Source organism: Alligator sinensis, unplaced genomic scaffold, assembly GCF_000455745.1.
Source record: "Alligator sinensis unplaced genomic scaffold, ASM45574v1 scaffold674_1, whole genome shotgun sequence".
In the NCBI taxonomy this organism is placed as follows: domain Eukaryota; kingdom Metazoa; phylum Chordata; order Crocodylia; family Alligatoridae; genus Alligator; species Alligator sinensis.
Window position 1 is genome coordinate 2,658,234 of NW_005842032.1, and position 14,062 is coordinate 2,672,295.

Genomic DNA, 14,062 nt, shown 5'->3' on the forward strand with positions numbered 1-14,062 from the left:
AACAGGCAGCAGGGCACAGCCCCGTTCCCAGTGCTGTCGCGCCTTCATCCCGTGTCCTCCGTGCCGGCTGGCAAGCAGCAACAGGGCAGAGCCCCCGCTCAGAGTGCTGATGCAGGCACGATAGCACTGGGAGCAGGAGCTATGTCCTGCCACTGCCCGGAGTGAGCCGTGCCTGCATCACGCCCCCTCCCCCGCAAGCTGACCAAGCAGCAGCAGCACATAGCCCCTGCAACTCCCCCCACCAGGGCAGAGGCAGGCACAGCTGGGGGAGCCGCTGGAGAAGCCACCATGGCAGCCCTGCCTGGTCCCATCCCCCGCTTGGCCCAGCCTCCTGGCAAGCTATGTCCTGCCACTGCCCGGAGTGAGCCGTGCCTGCATCACGCCCCCTCCCCCGCAAGCTGACCAAGCAGCAGCAGCACATAGCCCCTGCAACTCCCCCCACCAGGGCAGAGGCAGGCACAGCTGGGGGAGCCGCTGGAGAAGCCACCATGGCAGCCCTGCCTGGTCCCATCCCCCGCTTGGCCCAGCCTCCTGGCAATTAAAAAAAGAAAAGCCCCCCACTCATCAGATGCAGTAGCAACGATTGGGACGTTTGAGGGCTTGTGGCAGAGCCCTCCCCACCCCCCAGCACAGGGCAGTGGGGGACAGCAGGGATCGCCCTCCCCCCACTTGGCAGCTGCCCCATGGCGCGGGTGCAGCATGGCTCAGCAGGGTGCCGTGCGTTGCCTGGGAGCTGTGGTGGCTCTAGTAGTCAGCCGGAGCCTGGCAGCACTCAGCCCCAGCTCCCAGGCAGCACGTGGCGCCCTGCCGAGCCACGCTGCACCTGCGCCACAGGGCAGTTGACATGGGAAGGCAGGGGCCATCCCTACTGTCCCCCGCTGCTCTGCCACGAGCCCTCAGAGGCCCCAATCGCTGCTCCTGCAGCCAGTGAGTGTGGGGCTTGTTTTTTGGGGGTTTTGTTTGTTTTTTTTTAAAGCTCTGCAGTCACCAGCTACAGGAGCAGGAATTGGGGCCTCTGGGCGCTTGTAGCAGAGCCCCCCTGCGCAGTGCAGCGGGGATCGTGTCCCCCCACCCCGACCACTGGGTACCCACGCAACAGCTGATGCATCGCACGGGTGCAGTGAGGCTCAGCAGAGTGCCGCACACTGTCTGGGAGCTAGGGTGGCTCGAGCAGTCAGCCGGAGCCCGGCAGTGCTCAGCCCCGGCAGCCCCAGCTCCCAGGCAGCACACAGTGCCCTGCCAAGCTGCACTGTCACACCATTGGGCAGCTGCTGCGTGGGTACCAGGTGGGGAGAAAAACGATCCCCGCTGCCCCCTACTACCCTTTCGCTGCGAGTGCTGGGTGCTCTGCTACAAGCGCCCAGAGGCCCCAATCGCCACTCCTGCAGATAGTGAGTATGGGGCTTTTTTTTAAGCGCCGGTACTAGGCTGGGGCTGGGCAGCGGATGGGGCCAAACAGGGGAGCCATGGGGGCTTCTCCTGCGGCTCCCCCCAGCCGATCCAAATCACTGAATCTCTCCGAATTAGTGCCGAATCATCAGTAGCTAATATGGCCAAATCGATTCAGGACAGCGATTCGAATCTCTGAATCGAATCACTGTCCTCTGAATCAAATACTTCCCTATTCACACAGGCCTACTACCTCTAAAACCACATATAACACTGGCTCAATTGTCACCACACACTACACATTTCTGCCACAGCTTAATACCTAGCTTCTCTCTGTACCCTTTTGTTTTTGATTTAATGGGTTATCTGTAATTACAGCAATTAAGACTAAGTCAGAGAATCTTAATGATCTCTGACCTAACAGTAACTGGTTAGAAAGAAGGACTATCAATGACAGGGCCTTTTTATCAGTGCTGAGCTACTGTAAGGGAAATCTATTTACTTCTGAGTAAAACTCCGTTACCCAAGACTGCTGCTTTGTTCTGAACGTGTACTGGTATGCTGGGAGATGAAGAGGGACACATGGTTATTATTAGTTTATAATAAAGATATCACATTTTAACATCAAAATCCTTAATAAAATATCCACGAGCTGACTATTATCAAATTACTACTGTAATAACATGCCCCAATTTTTTAAATCTATTCAGTCACATTTCTAGCTTCAAAACAGAACATATACATACATTGCCAAAGTAGTTACCTTGCATAAAAATCTCCTGAACCTTTTGTTCTTTTACCCAGGCTTTTACTTCCTCATGTAGCTGCGGGTTGTCCCTGAGAACTGGGTTTAGACTGTCTACGTCGTCCTAGAGATTTAAAAAGCACCATATATGTTATGTTTATTCGTAACATTTATGAATATTTTCCTAAATATAACCTGGAATACAATGTGAAGTAACCTGGCCCTAAATGTACTGATTAAATACAAATCTATGTACTATTCTTGGAAAAAATGCAAGATAGAAGAAAGGGTTGCTGCATGAACAAAGTATACAGATCCCACAGGTGGTAAGACTGATAAGTTATTCATAGGATCAGACATTTATAAATAATGCCTCATTGCAAGCTAGTTCCCCTATAAAGAATACAGTGTTTATAAGCACACAGCAAAAAAGGATAATAAAATGTGATAAAAAGAAATTAGAAAGTTAGTTCAGTTTTACTTTTTTTTTTTTAAATTAATTGAATATATACTGAACACACGTGCACACACACAAGCATGCACATGGACAGAAACAATTTAAGTTTTTGCATTATACATCTGTAAAAAAAAGAAACATTTTGACAATTTAAGGCTGAATATAATTTTGTTAACAGTATGGGTTCAAAGATCATATATTTCAATATTGGTTAAAATGCTCTTAAATATTTAATTTTAAAATGTACATTTTCTTGCCACTGTATACTATTTTGAGTTAGTAAGATAGCATCTTGACAGCTAAACAATGCATTTTTGGTGGCACTGTCATCATACCAGTATAGATACAAAACCATTTTTCTTTCCCCTAATGCACGGCTCACAGAGACACAGGACATGGTACAATCTATTGGTTCACCTTTAAATGGTGGCATTTCAAGGTATATTTTCTACTCCTGCATTCATGTTCAGTGGCAGAAAAACAATAAAACAGCACTGCTGATCGGTGGCTCTGAGAAGAACACAGGCAGCTCCTTGAAACTAGTAAATAAAAGATATATTGTAGCTGTGCTAGAGACTTCCATCTACAATTAAAATAACTGGGGAAATCCTCTGTACATGGGTTAAATGTTTTAACAATAACTGACCCATTTCCTTTCAATACATCCTGTTATTAAAAGAGTCTATCTTTAACTGCATCTTCCAAGCTTAAAAATGGGAGTGAGGGTGCATATAGTATCAAAAGACAGGTCTAAGAGGTAAAACATACTTTGCACAGGAAACTGAAAATCAGCTTGAAAATTGTATAAGCTTCAACACGTGAATTCCAGGCCTACACACTGTGTTTGCCATTTGACATATTATTGCATCTCTGATAAGTACAACATACGGAGTCACACAAAAGCCACACACAAACACGTGAAAGCTACACAAGATATCACACAGATCCCTTCAGAGATTAACCTAAATATGTCTCACTGTATATATATCTACAAAATAAAAGTTACCACATTAAACATGTAACAATGGTAAAATATGCTGAAAGCGAAGCTTCTCACTGACTGTTTCCAGGACATACGGCATATTCACACGCACAGGATGTGTGAGCTGCTCAGTGGTGAGACCTTAAATAGAAGAGCATCCCCCACCCCCACCCCCAACCCTGGTCCCCAGGTGAGAGAAAACTGCACCTCAAAGGATCCCAATACAAGTAACTAACCTTCATTTTTCCTTCCAGTTTGCAGGAGGCTGCAAGTGAAAGGAGCAATGGAAAAATCCCTGGCCATACCCAGTTTACTCTCCCTCTTAGCATCTAGCTCTGCCACCGTGACACAGGATATTGGGCAAGATGGACCTATGGCCTGACCCAGTAAATTGCAGTTCTTCTGGAAGTTTGGGGTAGGTCCCTTCATGGAAGAGACTAGAAAAAGATGACTTACAAAAGAAAGTGGGGTTCCTTTAACTGATATATACCAGAGGCATGCTGTCAAGGCTGCTATGGCCTCAGCAGGACCTAAAGCAATTGTGTAGGTTTGTATGTATGTACCTGCCACTGCAACAGTGACATGATGGGGATGAATTGCCTATGCAGCAGTGGCAATGGGGGATTGGAGCATGCACAGGATCACCCACACAATGGTGGCAGCAGCAGCAGGGAGCTTGCACTGCTCTTGCAGTGGGGGTCCTGGGGAGTCTGTACTGCAGCACACAGACCATGTGGTGTATGGCCCCAGCTGCTCTGAAGCTGGACATGCTTTAATGCATGAATCACAAGTTTTAATATGAACAAAAACTCATTACAACTGCAACGTTTTACAGAAAAAAAAGGCTAAGTAGATTTTGCAATTCTTGCAGAGGTCAGCACCACATTAGTCCTTGCCATCTGTGGTTTAATTAACTATAGCTTCCTCTGGCTGCTTAGAGATTTTCTGATGATTTAAGGCATGAATTAAATGAAAACATAAATATAACAAACTTAAAAATATATTTACACTGAACACGTGTAGAAAATAAGTACTGCAATAATTTTTTAAAAATATTAATGTACAGGGTTGTCATCCAAATTTAGGAGCCAGGGAAGCTCATTCAATTTTGGTGTTAATTTCAACTACAATGGAGGAGTTATTCTCACTTATATTAGAGGTTAATTTGCTCAGTAATTATAAGACTACAGACAGACCCAGTATTTCAAAAGCTTAAAGCTTCTCTTCATGCATCAGATCCATTCTATACACAAGAAATTATTTTATAACCAGTACATAACCAGTAAGGTACACATCCACTTACACAATCATCAACTGCTGCACTTAAGATTATTCAGTTTCCAGAACTAAGTTAATAAAGTGATTAATTTTTACAAGATTACCGCTTGCCTTTTCCACACAGGTATTGCCTCAAGATACACCATGATGAAAACAGGTTTTTCTGGTTACAGTGCAATTTATCAAACTCTGATAAACTGTTTATTTGCCATCTCAGTCTATGAAGGACACAGATTTTTAACAAAAAAAAGTTTACTTAAGATCAAATTGAGTAATATATCTATTATGCTCATTTACAAGGAGAACTATTTTGAAGATACTACAATGGCTATGACTGCACCCCTAACACAAGATGCCTGTGCAACTGTTGAAGCTGTCCTCAGTCTCAGGAATTTAACAGCTTTATAGCTGCTTCTAGACTTTCAGACAACAACAGCCATAAAAATGTAATTTTTAACCTTAAGATTGCTAAATTATTTCCTCTTGGATGCAAAACCCAACAACAGGTTTACTAGATGGGGCATCAAACAAAAGTTTTTAAAAATGGGCTTCCCCTACAAAAAATTCAATGGCACCTTTCTTCAACCTTCCTAGACAATCAAACCTTTAGTCACCTTTCCTGATTTCTTCCTACTCAGCCTCTCTCCCCCAAAATGTTCTATTACATTATTTCTCCGTCTTTTACAGCCCCCCATGTCAGCTGTATCTTCTCCCTTTTCTTTTCTCCACTCCCTCTCCTCTTTTCTAGCTATCATCTCCTCTGCCTTGTGAAGAGAAAAAAAAAAATGAGAGGGAGGCAACTTATTTTTGTGTAATACTTAAGCCAGCTTTTCTGCTCAATATTATCCTGGCTCACTGAAGAAAATCAAATCAAGAGAGGCTCTTAGAAAGGTACAAGCAGGAGATGAAGCAATGAAATATAAGGTAGCATCTGATGAAGTAGACCAGCGGTGCTCAACGTTTTTGCCTCTACAGGCCAGATGAGTGGTGCATGGATGCCAACAGGCAAGACTGGGCCCCACGCTGCCCAAACTAGCACACAGGGCCACACTCTTTGGTCTCCGAGGCTTCCCATGGGTCCAGAAATTTGGCAGCAGGGGACCTGCAATTAGCTGCCACCACTCTCCTGCAGCCAAATTTTTGTACATATGGGGAGCCCCACAGGCTGGATGACAGCTCCATTGGCCAGATCTGGCCTCAGGGTTGGGAACTGAGCACCTCTGAAGTAAACTATATCCTACAAAAGCTTACTCTTCTCTGAATGAGTTAGTCTGTATAGGGTGCCACCCTGCCCTGTCTTCTACCAAAAAAAAAAGAAAAGAAAAACAAACAAACAAACAAAACAAAAAATCAAGGATCCTCAAGAGAGTGTGAAAGGAGCTATTAATTGGAAATTGCCCACCTGCCTGGCTGCAACCAGGCGGGAAGGGTATATTCTCCTCAGGCCTGAACCTAGGTTAGACAGAGGAACTGAACTGATAAAGATCCCTGCCTAAAGAAAAAGGATGTGGGTGATCAGCAGCAACTACAGATGAGACACTGACAGTGAAGCAGAAAAAAATAACAGGGTCAGACTCTCTCTCAGGTCAGGAGTAGGGGTGTCAGGTTAAATAGAATTCCCACAACAACAACATTTGCACGGAAATAATTTTAGGTAACCCACAACAGACATTTAAGCCTCCTGTTGTTTCATCCCTTTTCTCTGCCTACAGTATACCAATGCATAATACATACACTGTTGTGAAAAACTGAGTGTTTTATTTTAAACTCGGCGCATTCCCTCATCAAGCCCCACGCGAGCCCAAAAGAGGCAGCACCTTAGTTGGACCCAGCTCACCCAATGTCTCTATAGATTGGGTGCTTTAGTGGAGCTTTTTTGGCACTTTTATCTAATAGCCAATTGAATCAGCTTTAGATAAAAGCAACAAAAAGCCCCGCTGAAGTGCCCAATCTATACAGACGCTGCTGAGCTGGACTGAAGTAATGCGCTACTATTGCTGGTAACACGTTGTTTGTTTGCTTGCTTGCTTGCACATATGAAGCAGCCTTACTGGTCACAGGCTCCCAAAGGAAAAATGGGCTTAGAGGTGTGTTTGGACTAAATGTGTAATCACTTGTAGCAAAAATGGGGTCTACAGCCTAGAAATCCAATACAGAAGTGGTAGGACTGTGTGGTTTCACCAAGAGATAGAAAGTGGTGGAAAACACACATTATCAGAGAGCTTCCTTCAAGAAATCTAAAACATTGTGCATTCTGTAATCACGATACCATTCTTCCCAACTAAAACAAACTTGAAAACTATATTAGAGATTAACATTTGCACCACAGAACACTAAAGGCTTCTAACTGAAACTATGACAAGGCACAGTTGCATGTTTTACCCCAATCAGGAAAACTAGTCATGATTAAGGTAACACATGCTAGCTAAATCCAATCTAAACTTAACATTCTTCTCTAATTTAACTGAATGATAGCAACTTGACTTTACATGAGCATGGCAGGAGTCCAGACTCTATAGAAAACTGAACTAGCTAAATCAAGTTCAATGCTATTATTCTGCATTTACACTAAGGAAAAGGTCAAGTGTAGGTAATTTAGTTAATACAGGTATGATTAGACATGCTGCTAGAAGTGGACCACTAGAAAATTCATGTCAACAGGAGGCCACAATTTAAAAGATGGGGATGCAGTCTTGCTCAAAATGAAAGCAAAGACAAACATAAACTGATACACAGAGAGGGAGAAAAAAAAACAAATCCACAAATAAGGGATAACTTGCTTGCCAGTAGCACATCATTATGCTGTCACAAGAAAATCAAATATAAGTTTGACCTGGTTTAGCAGAAGCAGTATATGCAACTACACAGAGCTGATTAGGCTTCATCTGAAGTATGGTGTCCAATTTTTGGCACTGCACTTTAAGGAACACATAGAGGGACAGGATCCAAATAAGCAGCCAGGATGATAAAGGAATTGAAATACAAGCCATGGGAAAACTAGATATATTTAGTTTGGAGAAAAGTAATTAAAAAATGGGAATGACAGAAGGTTTCAAATATTTGCAAGTTCACCATAAAAAAGAGAAATAATCCTTTATCACAGAGAGCAAGATAATGAGTTTAAGTTCAAGTAGAGAAAAGCAGGTTTGGATTAAACATCAGGAAAAGCTTCCTTACTATAAGAACAGGAAGACAATGAAAAAAGCTGCTTAAGCAAAGTGGGGCATCTCCTTTATTTCAACGAAAAGCTAGATAAATGTGTCCAGCGTGGTTTAGGAATAACTGATCTCGCATATATGCAAGGGTTTGAACTAGATGACTCATGAGGTCCCTTCCAACCCTACTGTGAAAATCATTATTCTGAGACAGCAGATACGAACTCTAATGTTTGCATAACGGGGGACACCAAGCAAAGAGTTGGACTACATCAGACCTCTGGAGGTCCCTTCCAGCCATACTTCAATTCAATGATTCATTGTCTTCAGAAAAAGATATTATCATCTTTTTTACACTCAACAACTTGGATATATGAGTATATACTATCCTCAACTGGAGGCAAACTGTAGGTTGATAAAAGTGGGAAGCTTGCAAAAGAATATTAAAAGCTGCAATATGGTCACTGGGTGTTAACTAACTTTTCTGGTATTTGTCCAATACCTTACTGTTATATTCAGCATTACTCAAGTGAGAAGAAAGCAATTTTTTAAATATCTGTACTGTGTCTGTGTTCTGTTCTCTTTTCCCCTCCATCACCATCTTCTCTAAGCCTTCCCTGCTTTTCTTTCCCCTCTGAACTCTCTTTCCTATCTCTTCTAGCTCCTAGTACCACAGCCTTCATTCTCATGCACTTCCCCATTTCATTTGTTAGCAGAGATGAATAATTAACGATGAATAAAGTACCTCGCAGAGAAGCTGGTATCCATCAATAGACAGCTGTACCAGACCTGCACCCCAAGGCCAGGCAGAGGTTACATAAATCACTTGAGAATCACACTAAAAGGCTAATACAGTTGAGAATAATGCAAACCAAATAAAAAATAAAACTCAAGGACCGTGAGTAAGCCTACTTGCTGTTTTCCTACGTGCAATACGAACGTCAAAGTCTAAAAACAATAAGCAGTCTCTCCCATTTCCATCTTCTCCTACTGATGACTCATTCATTTTCTTTCCTTCTCCACTGAATCAATCACTCTCAATCCTCATGCATTTCACACACAACACATTCACCATCATCATTTCAACTAACTCATTCTCCAGTTTTTGTTTTCATTCTGTCTTATTTGCAAGAGACAGTGAAAAAAAAAAATGAAGAGCAAACCCTGGAACATTTCTCTTGCTCCAACCAACAGCTCTGAAAGCCACAAAAGACAGGTTATGCCCTTAAGCATCTTCCTGACACCCTACTGATGGCACTAAAGGCAATCTAGGGAATGAAGGACACAGACTCTCTTCTCTCCAGGGTGAGTAATTAGAGAAGAACAATGCGGACCAGCATATGACTCGGGAAGAATCTTGTACTCTGGTATGGGATTTTAAGCCTAGATACAAACATGTTATTTATGGACTAAGATACCCTTTGAAGGCAAATAATTCTCCAAGTCATTTCACTGGGGAACAAATCATATAAATATGGTAAGTCTTCACACAAAAAACACTGTCAAAGAGGCATTCTTTTGAATGACAGCTGACAGGGTTGGAAAGTGGCTAGATGGATAATCTGCTACACCCAGAAGTCAGGAAGAGTGACTAAAGCTTTCTTGACTGAGAAACAAACTTTCAATCAAAGAAACTGACGTTAAACATTACTAGAATCTGAGCGAACACTGGGTATCAGGAATAATAAAAGTTATTTGCAGTACTAGGACCAGTGGAATTGGAAGGCCCATATACATTAAGTGTATTTAGAAATGGCAACAGACTGAATGATAACAATTCATAAGTCCCATCAATAAGATTTGTGCTGCAAGACTATTCCTTGACAAGTAACATCAATAGGATTTATCACACAGCAACCTACTACTCTACATGATCAAAGGTCTCAAAATCCAGTTCTACACAAGGAAACTATGAAATGAAACATTATCAAATATTAACAGCAAAGCTCAACCTCAAAAATAAAAATATTCACTAATGTAACTTCAATGAATCATACTCACATTTATCATTTGTATTACCAGTAACTTGGCTTCCCGGCAGTTACAGAATCAGCAGCCTTCCAGATAAAATGTATACAGGCATATAGAGCCAGCCTAGGAACTTTTCAAGATCTTCAGGAATATGCTGTTCCAACTCCTGTCTCTACAGTCTCTGAAACATGGGCAGAGTATAGATGTCTATCAGACCACAGCCTTGAATGTGGGGTCTCAGCCTGGCCAGCACAGCTGGTCATCTTGGCCTGCTACCATACAGCTCATACCCCAGGCTGATCAAAGCCAATCCAAAGCCTGCAGCAGGGCCTAGCTCTCTGCCCACTCTCTGTCACTTGAGGGGCTGGCTGGGGTCAGCTGAGCCTCCACTTCCCTTACAAAGGGAGCAGGAAGCATCTTGGCAACCTGACCCAAGACTGCTCTGCGACTCCTTCTTAGACTCCACTCTTAGTCTGATCTCCCAACTAGGCCTGTTGGTAACCCTGCTTTCCCCATCTGCTCCTCCAGTGCTCTTGACTCAGCTCGCTCATAGATATTGCTCTCAGTTGGATCTTCTGGACTCCTGACTCTGCTCATTGGTAATCTTGCCCTCTGTCTACTTCTTCAGGGCTCCTGACCTGGCATGCTGTCTAACTCTGTTCTCAGACTGACTTGGCTCCCTGACCCAGTCTGTCCCCAGGCTGTATTCATCCACCCTGACCCAGTTCAGTGCCCCAGTCCCCGAGTGGCCACAGACCCAGCAGCCATGTCCTAATGTGGCAACCTCTCAACTCTAAATACTCACCAAATCCTCTCAGTTGCAACGCTCATCCCTTAAGAAAAACAAAATATACTGAAGGAGTTGCCATAGCTACCTCACTGTTTGCAGCAACAGCATGTTTCTGGCACATTAGCTACCACATATGAAATGTTTTTTAAAAATCGGCAGGTACTTTTAGCATTTTGGTTATAAAATACATTTCTTGGTAGTAGAGTGCGCGCCAAACTTGCTCCAAATCCTGACAGTGAAGAAGTATAATAAACAAATGTTTTCCATCTATGTTGCAAAGAAACCTCCTTTATAGCTGTAATTGAAGTTTTTGAAGTTATGCAATCTTGTGAAAAGTGTCCTGCACAGAAAGGGAAGGGTCAATAACAAACTGGTTTGTATACACCAGTATTTTCAGTATTAGAGCCCACCAACCTGTAGTCATGGAGGTCCAGGCAGTGAAAGACTTGCTTCCTGAAGAAAGACAGCTAAAGAAGGTGTTGCTTGTCTGTTAAACTATTCTCAACTGAACAATCAAAATAATTACTTCAAAAAGGATAGACTCTGATTAGAGGAGCTGCTTGAGGTATATACTGAATGTCTCCTATGGTTTATAGTGTCTCTTGGAGAAACCAATAGCAGCTCAGGTAGTATGCTCTTGAAACTTTTAATGCTCTCTTGTTGGGGCAGGAGTACACATCAGGCCTGCACGAACAGGGAAGTATTCAATTCAGATTTGGCCGATTCGGAGGACAGTGATTCAATTTGGAGATTCGAATCACTGTCCCAAATGAAATTCAGCAGAATCGGTTTCAGAACGTTCGGCGCCGATTAGTAGAGGTTTGTTGATTTCGCCATAGGCTATAATGAGGAATCACTGAAACACCTATAACTCTCATTTTTTGGCAGATTTAAATGAAAATTGCAGGGATGGTAGCCCCTTCTAAGGGCATGAAGCCTGCCAGGTTTCAAAGAGATAGGTGCACGTGTTTCTGGGAAACTGCACCTCAAACTGTTCAAACCAAATCTCGTGACGTGTGACTGTGTGTGTGTTAAGGTGCTGTGGGAAGAAAACAGGGGCTACCATCCCTGCATTTCTCACCCTCAGAACTCCACTGCAATCAGTAAGCCTCAGGCCTCTCAAAGATCTTATAGGTCTGGGTTTTCCCCAGCCAGGACTGTGCGGTGACTGGAAGTTATCAGGTGCCTCCTACCCGCCTTCACAGATGGGCCTATGAACTAAACTTCATCAACCTCCTAGATACAGAAACTCATGGATTCAATATAAACACTGGATTTATGACACACTACAACCTGCCTGACATCCAACTCCCCAGGTAGCAGGTACCTCTCCCCTTTTACCTGCTACATCCCCCTTCCACCTCCCTCCCCCATCCTCTCTCGCCCTCTGATGCCTCAATTTACATTTTCACTGACTGGCTTTCTTGCTTGCATTGTATGCCAGCCTCTGGCTTCTTTACTATTCCTTCCACCCAGGAAGAGCGCGCGCGCGCACACACCCCTCCCCCCCCACCCACCCACTAGATGCTTCCTCAGCCTGATGAAGGTTTTAAACCCAAAAGCCTATGTTTCACAGATGGCATCCCAGGCAGCTAAGCTCACCTGGAGCCTCACAACTGCACTGCAACCAGCAAGCCTCAGCCCTCTCAAAGATCTTAGAGGTCTGGGATTTCCATAGCCAGGACTGTGCATACATGTGGTGCCTGGAGATTATGGTGCCTCCCACCCACCTTTCACCAGGGAGGTCCTTGGCCCTAGCATTTCTTCAGGGCTGCCATACCACCGGCAGGGTGCAATTTTAGGTCATGCCTCCCAACCCTAGCAGGGTGCATTTTTAGGTCATGTCCAGGACCTGGGGCCTCCTCCTTTCCCATAGCCCCAGCTCATACCTCCAAGTTCACCCTGGCACAGGAGCTCATCAGGAAGATGTTCTTCCCATGCTGGCTGGTGATAAATTGACTGCCGCCTCACCGAGTCTCTGCATCCTGCATGATTTTGTGCTGCGGGATGATCAGGTCTGCCTGTTTCTCCTGCAGCATCTTGCCCCCCTTGATGCTGCGGTGAAAGTAGCATGCCACCTTCCTGCATTTTGAAATCACCTGGGTGGTAGTGATAGTGCCATCACCTGCAGCCCTGTGCCCCTCCAAAGCATCCCTGACCATGAGGGAACTTGTGTGCCACACAGCAGATGCCAACAAAGTTGACATCATGGACCACCTTGACCCTATTGGCCCCGTTGTTGGTGACCACGAACCCGCAGGTGAGCTCACCCTGCCCAATGAGCCACCCCTGCACCACGTGGTTCATGGCCACCATGATTTCCCTTGCCATGTGGGACTCATCCATCACCTCCTCTTGAAAGAGAGCCTACCAACGGCCTGACTGATCACACCAGTGCCCTGTGAGGGTGAGGTAGGTATGATCTCCATCCTGGCTGCTTCAGATGCCTGAGGTGAAGTGCAGAGCTTCCTGTGGGCCTACTCTGCTCAGTTCCTCCCTCAAGTACTCCCTGCATGCCTCATACAGGGAGGACACCACCGTCCTGATAAAGGTGGTGCATGCGGGCACTTGGTAGGATGGGGCCACAAGCGCCATGAGCTGCCTGAACCCTGGCCACTCAACTAAGAAGGGCTGGCCATCCAGACCAAGCACCTCCCCAGTGGGGATGGGGGCTTTGGAGCAAGAGGGGGACTTCTCTTTAGGTATGCTCCCACTGGTGCCAGGCTGAGGAGGAGCAAGGGCAAGGGGGTGCTGCCTCCCAAGATGAAGCAGCATCACCATGGTGGTGAAGTGTTTCACCTCCTTGCCCTGGCTGAGCTGCCTTCAGCAGTGATGGCAGGAACCATACCTGGGATCATCTGCCCTCAGAACGATCCCACGCTACACAACCACGATCACTGAAAAGCTAGAGATAGAATATAACTTCCTATCAAAGATGTCCAACCTTTAGACTCTATTTGTCAATATAGATTTAGACTGTCCTTGCTTCGCCTTTTCATTAGCTGCCTCTATCTATGACAAGGAATTCCCACAGGATGGGAGAAAAAATGTTCAAATTCTTGTGAGGAGACCTTCTAGAAACATTCTTCCCATTTCAAAATGCGATCAGGGGAGTTAAAGGACTATCACAAGCATTCTAATTCTAGGTGGCAGCAGGGATCCACGTATATCATGCTCTCATACCAACTGAACTCATATGATTGTGTCTGGTACTCTCACTGCCAGAACTATCAACAATGGTAGTCTTTACAGCTTTGGAGCCAATACCAGTGAACTCAGTGCTTATCTTCAGCAG

The 14,062-nt window shown here is 44.6% G+C and overlaps 1 protein-coding gene across 6 annotated transcripts in view; it reads right to left on the bottom strand.

Moving 5' to 3' along the window:
• JMJD1C (jumonji domain containing 1C) overlaps window positions 1-14,062 on the bottom strand; it is a 178,627-nt gene that overhangs the window by 57,849 nt on the left and 106,716 nt on the right. For 5 of the 6 annotated variants that reach the window (XM_025202589.1, XM_014519329.2, XM_025202590.1 and 2 more), the window contains one exon: window positions 2,153-2,258. In XM_025202589.1, the coding sequence (XP_025058374.1) occupies window positions 2,153-2,258 (106 nt within the window). Of the gene's footprint in view, window positions 1-2,152; window positions 2,259-10,007; window positions 10,159-14,062 lie in introns of those variants that run through there. The other variant, XM_025202588.1, reaches the window with a different exon arrangement.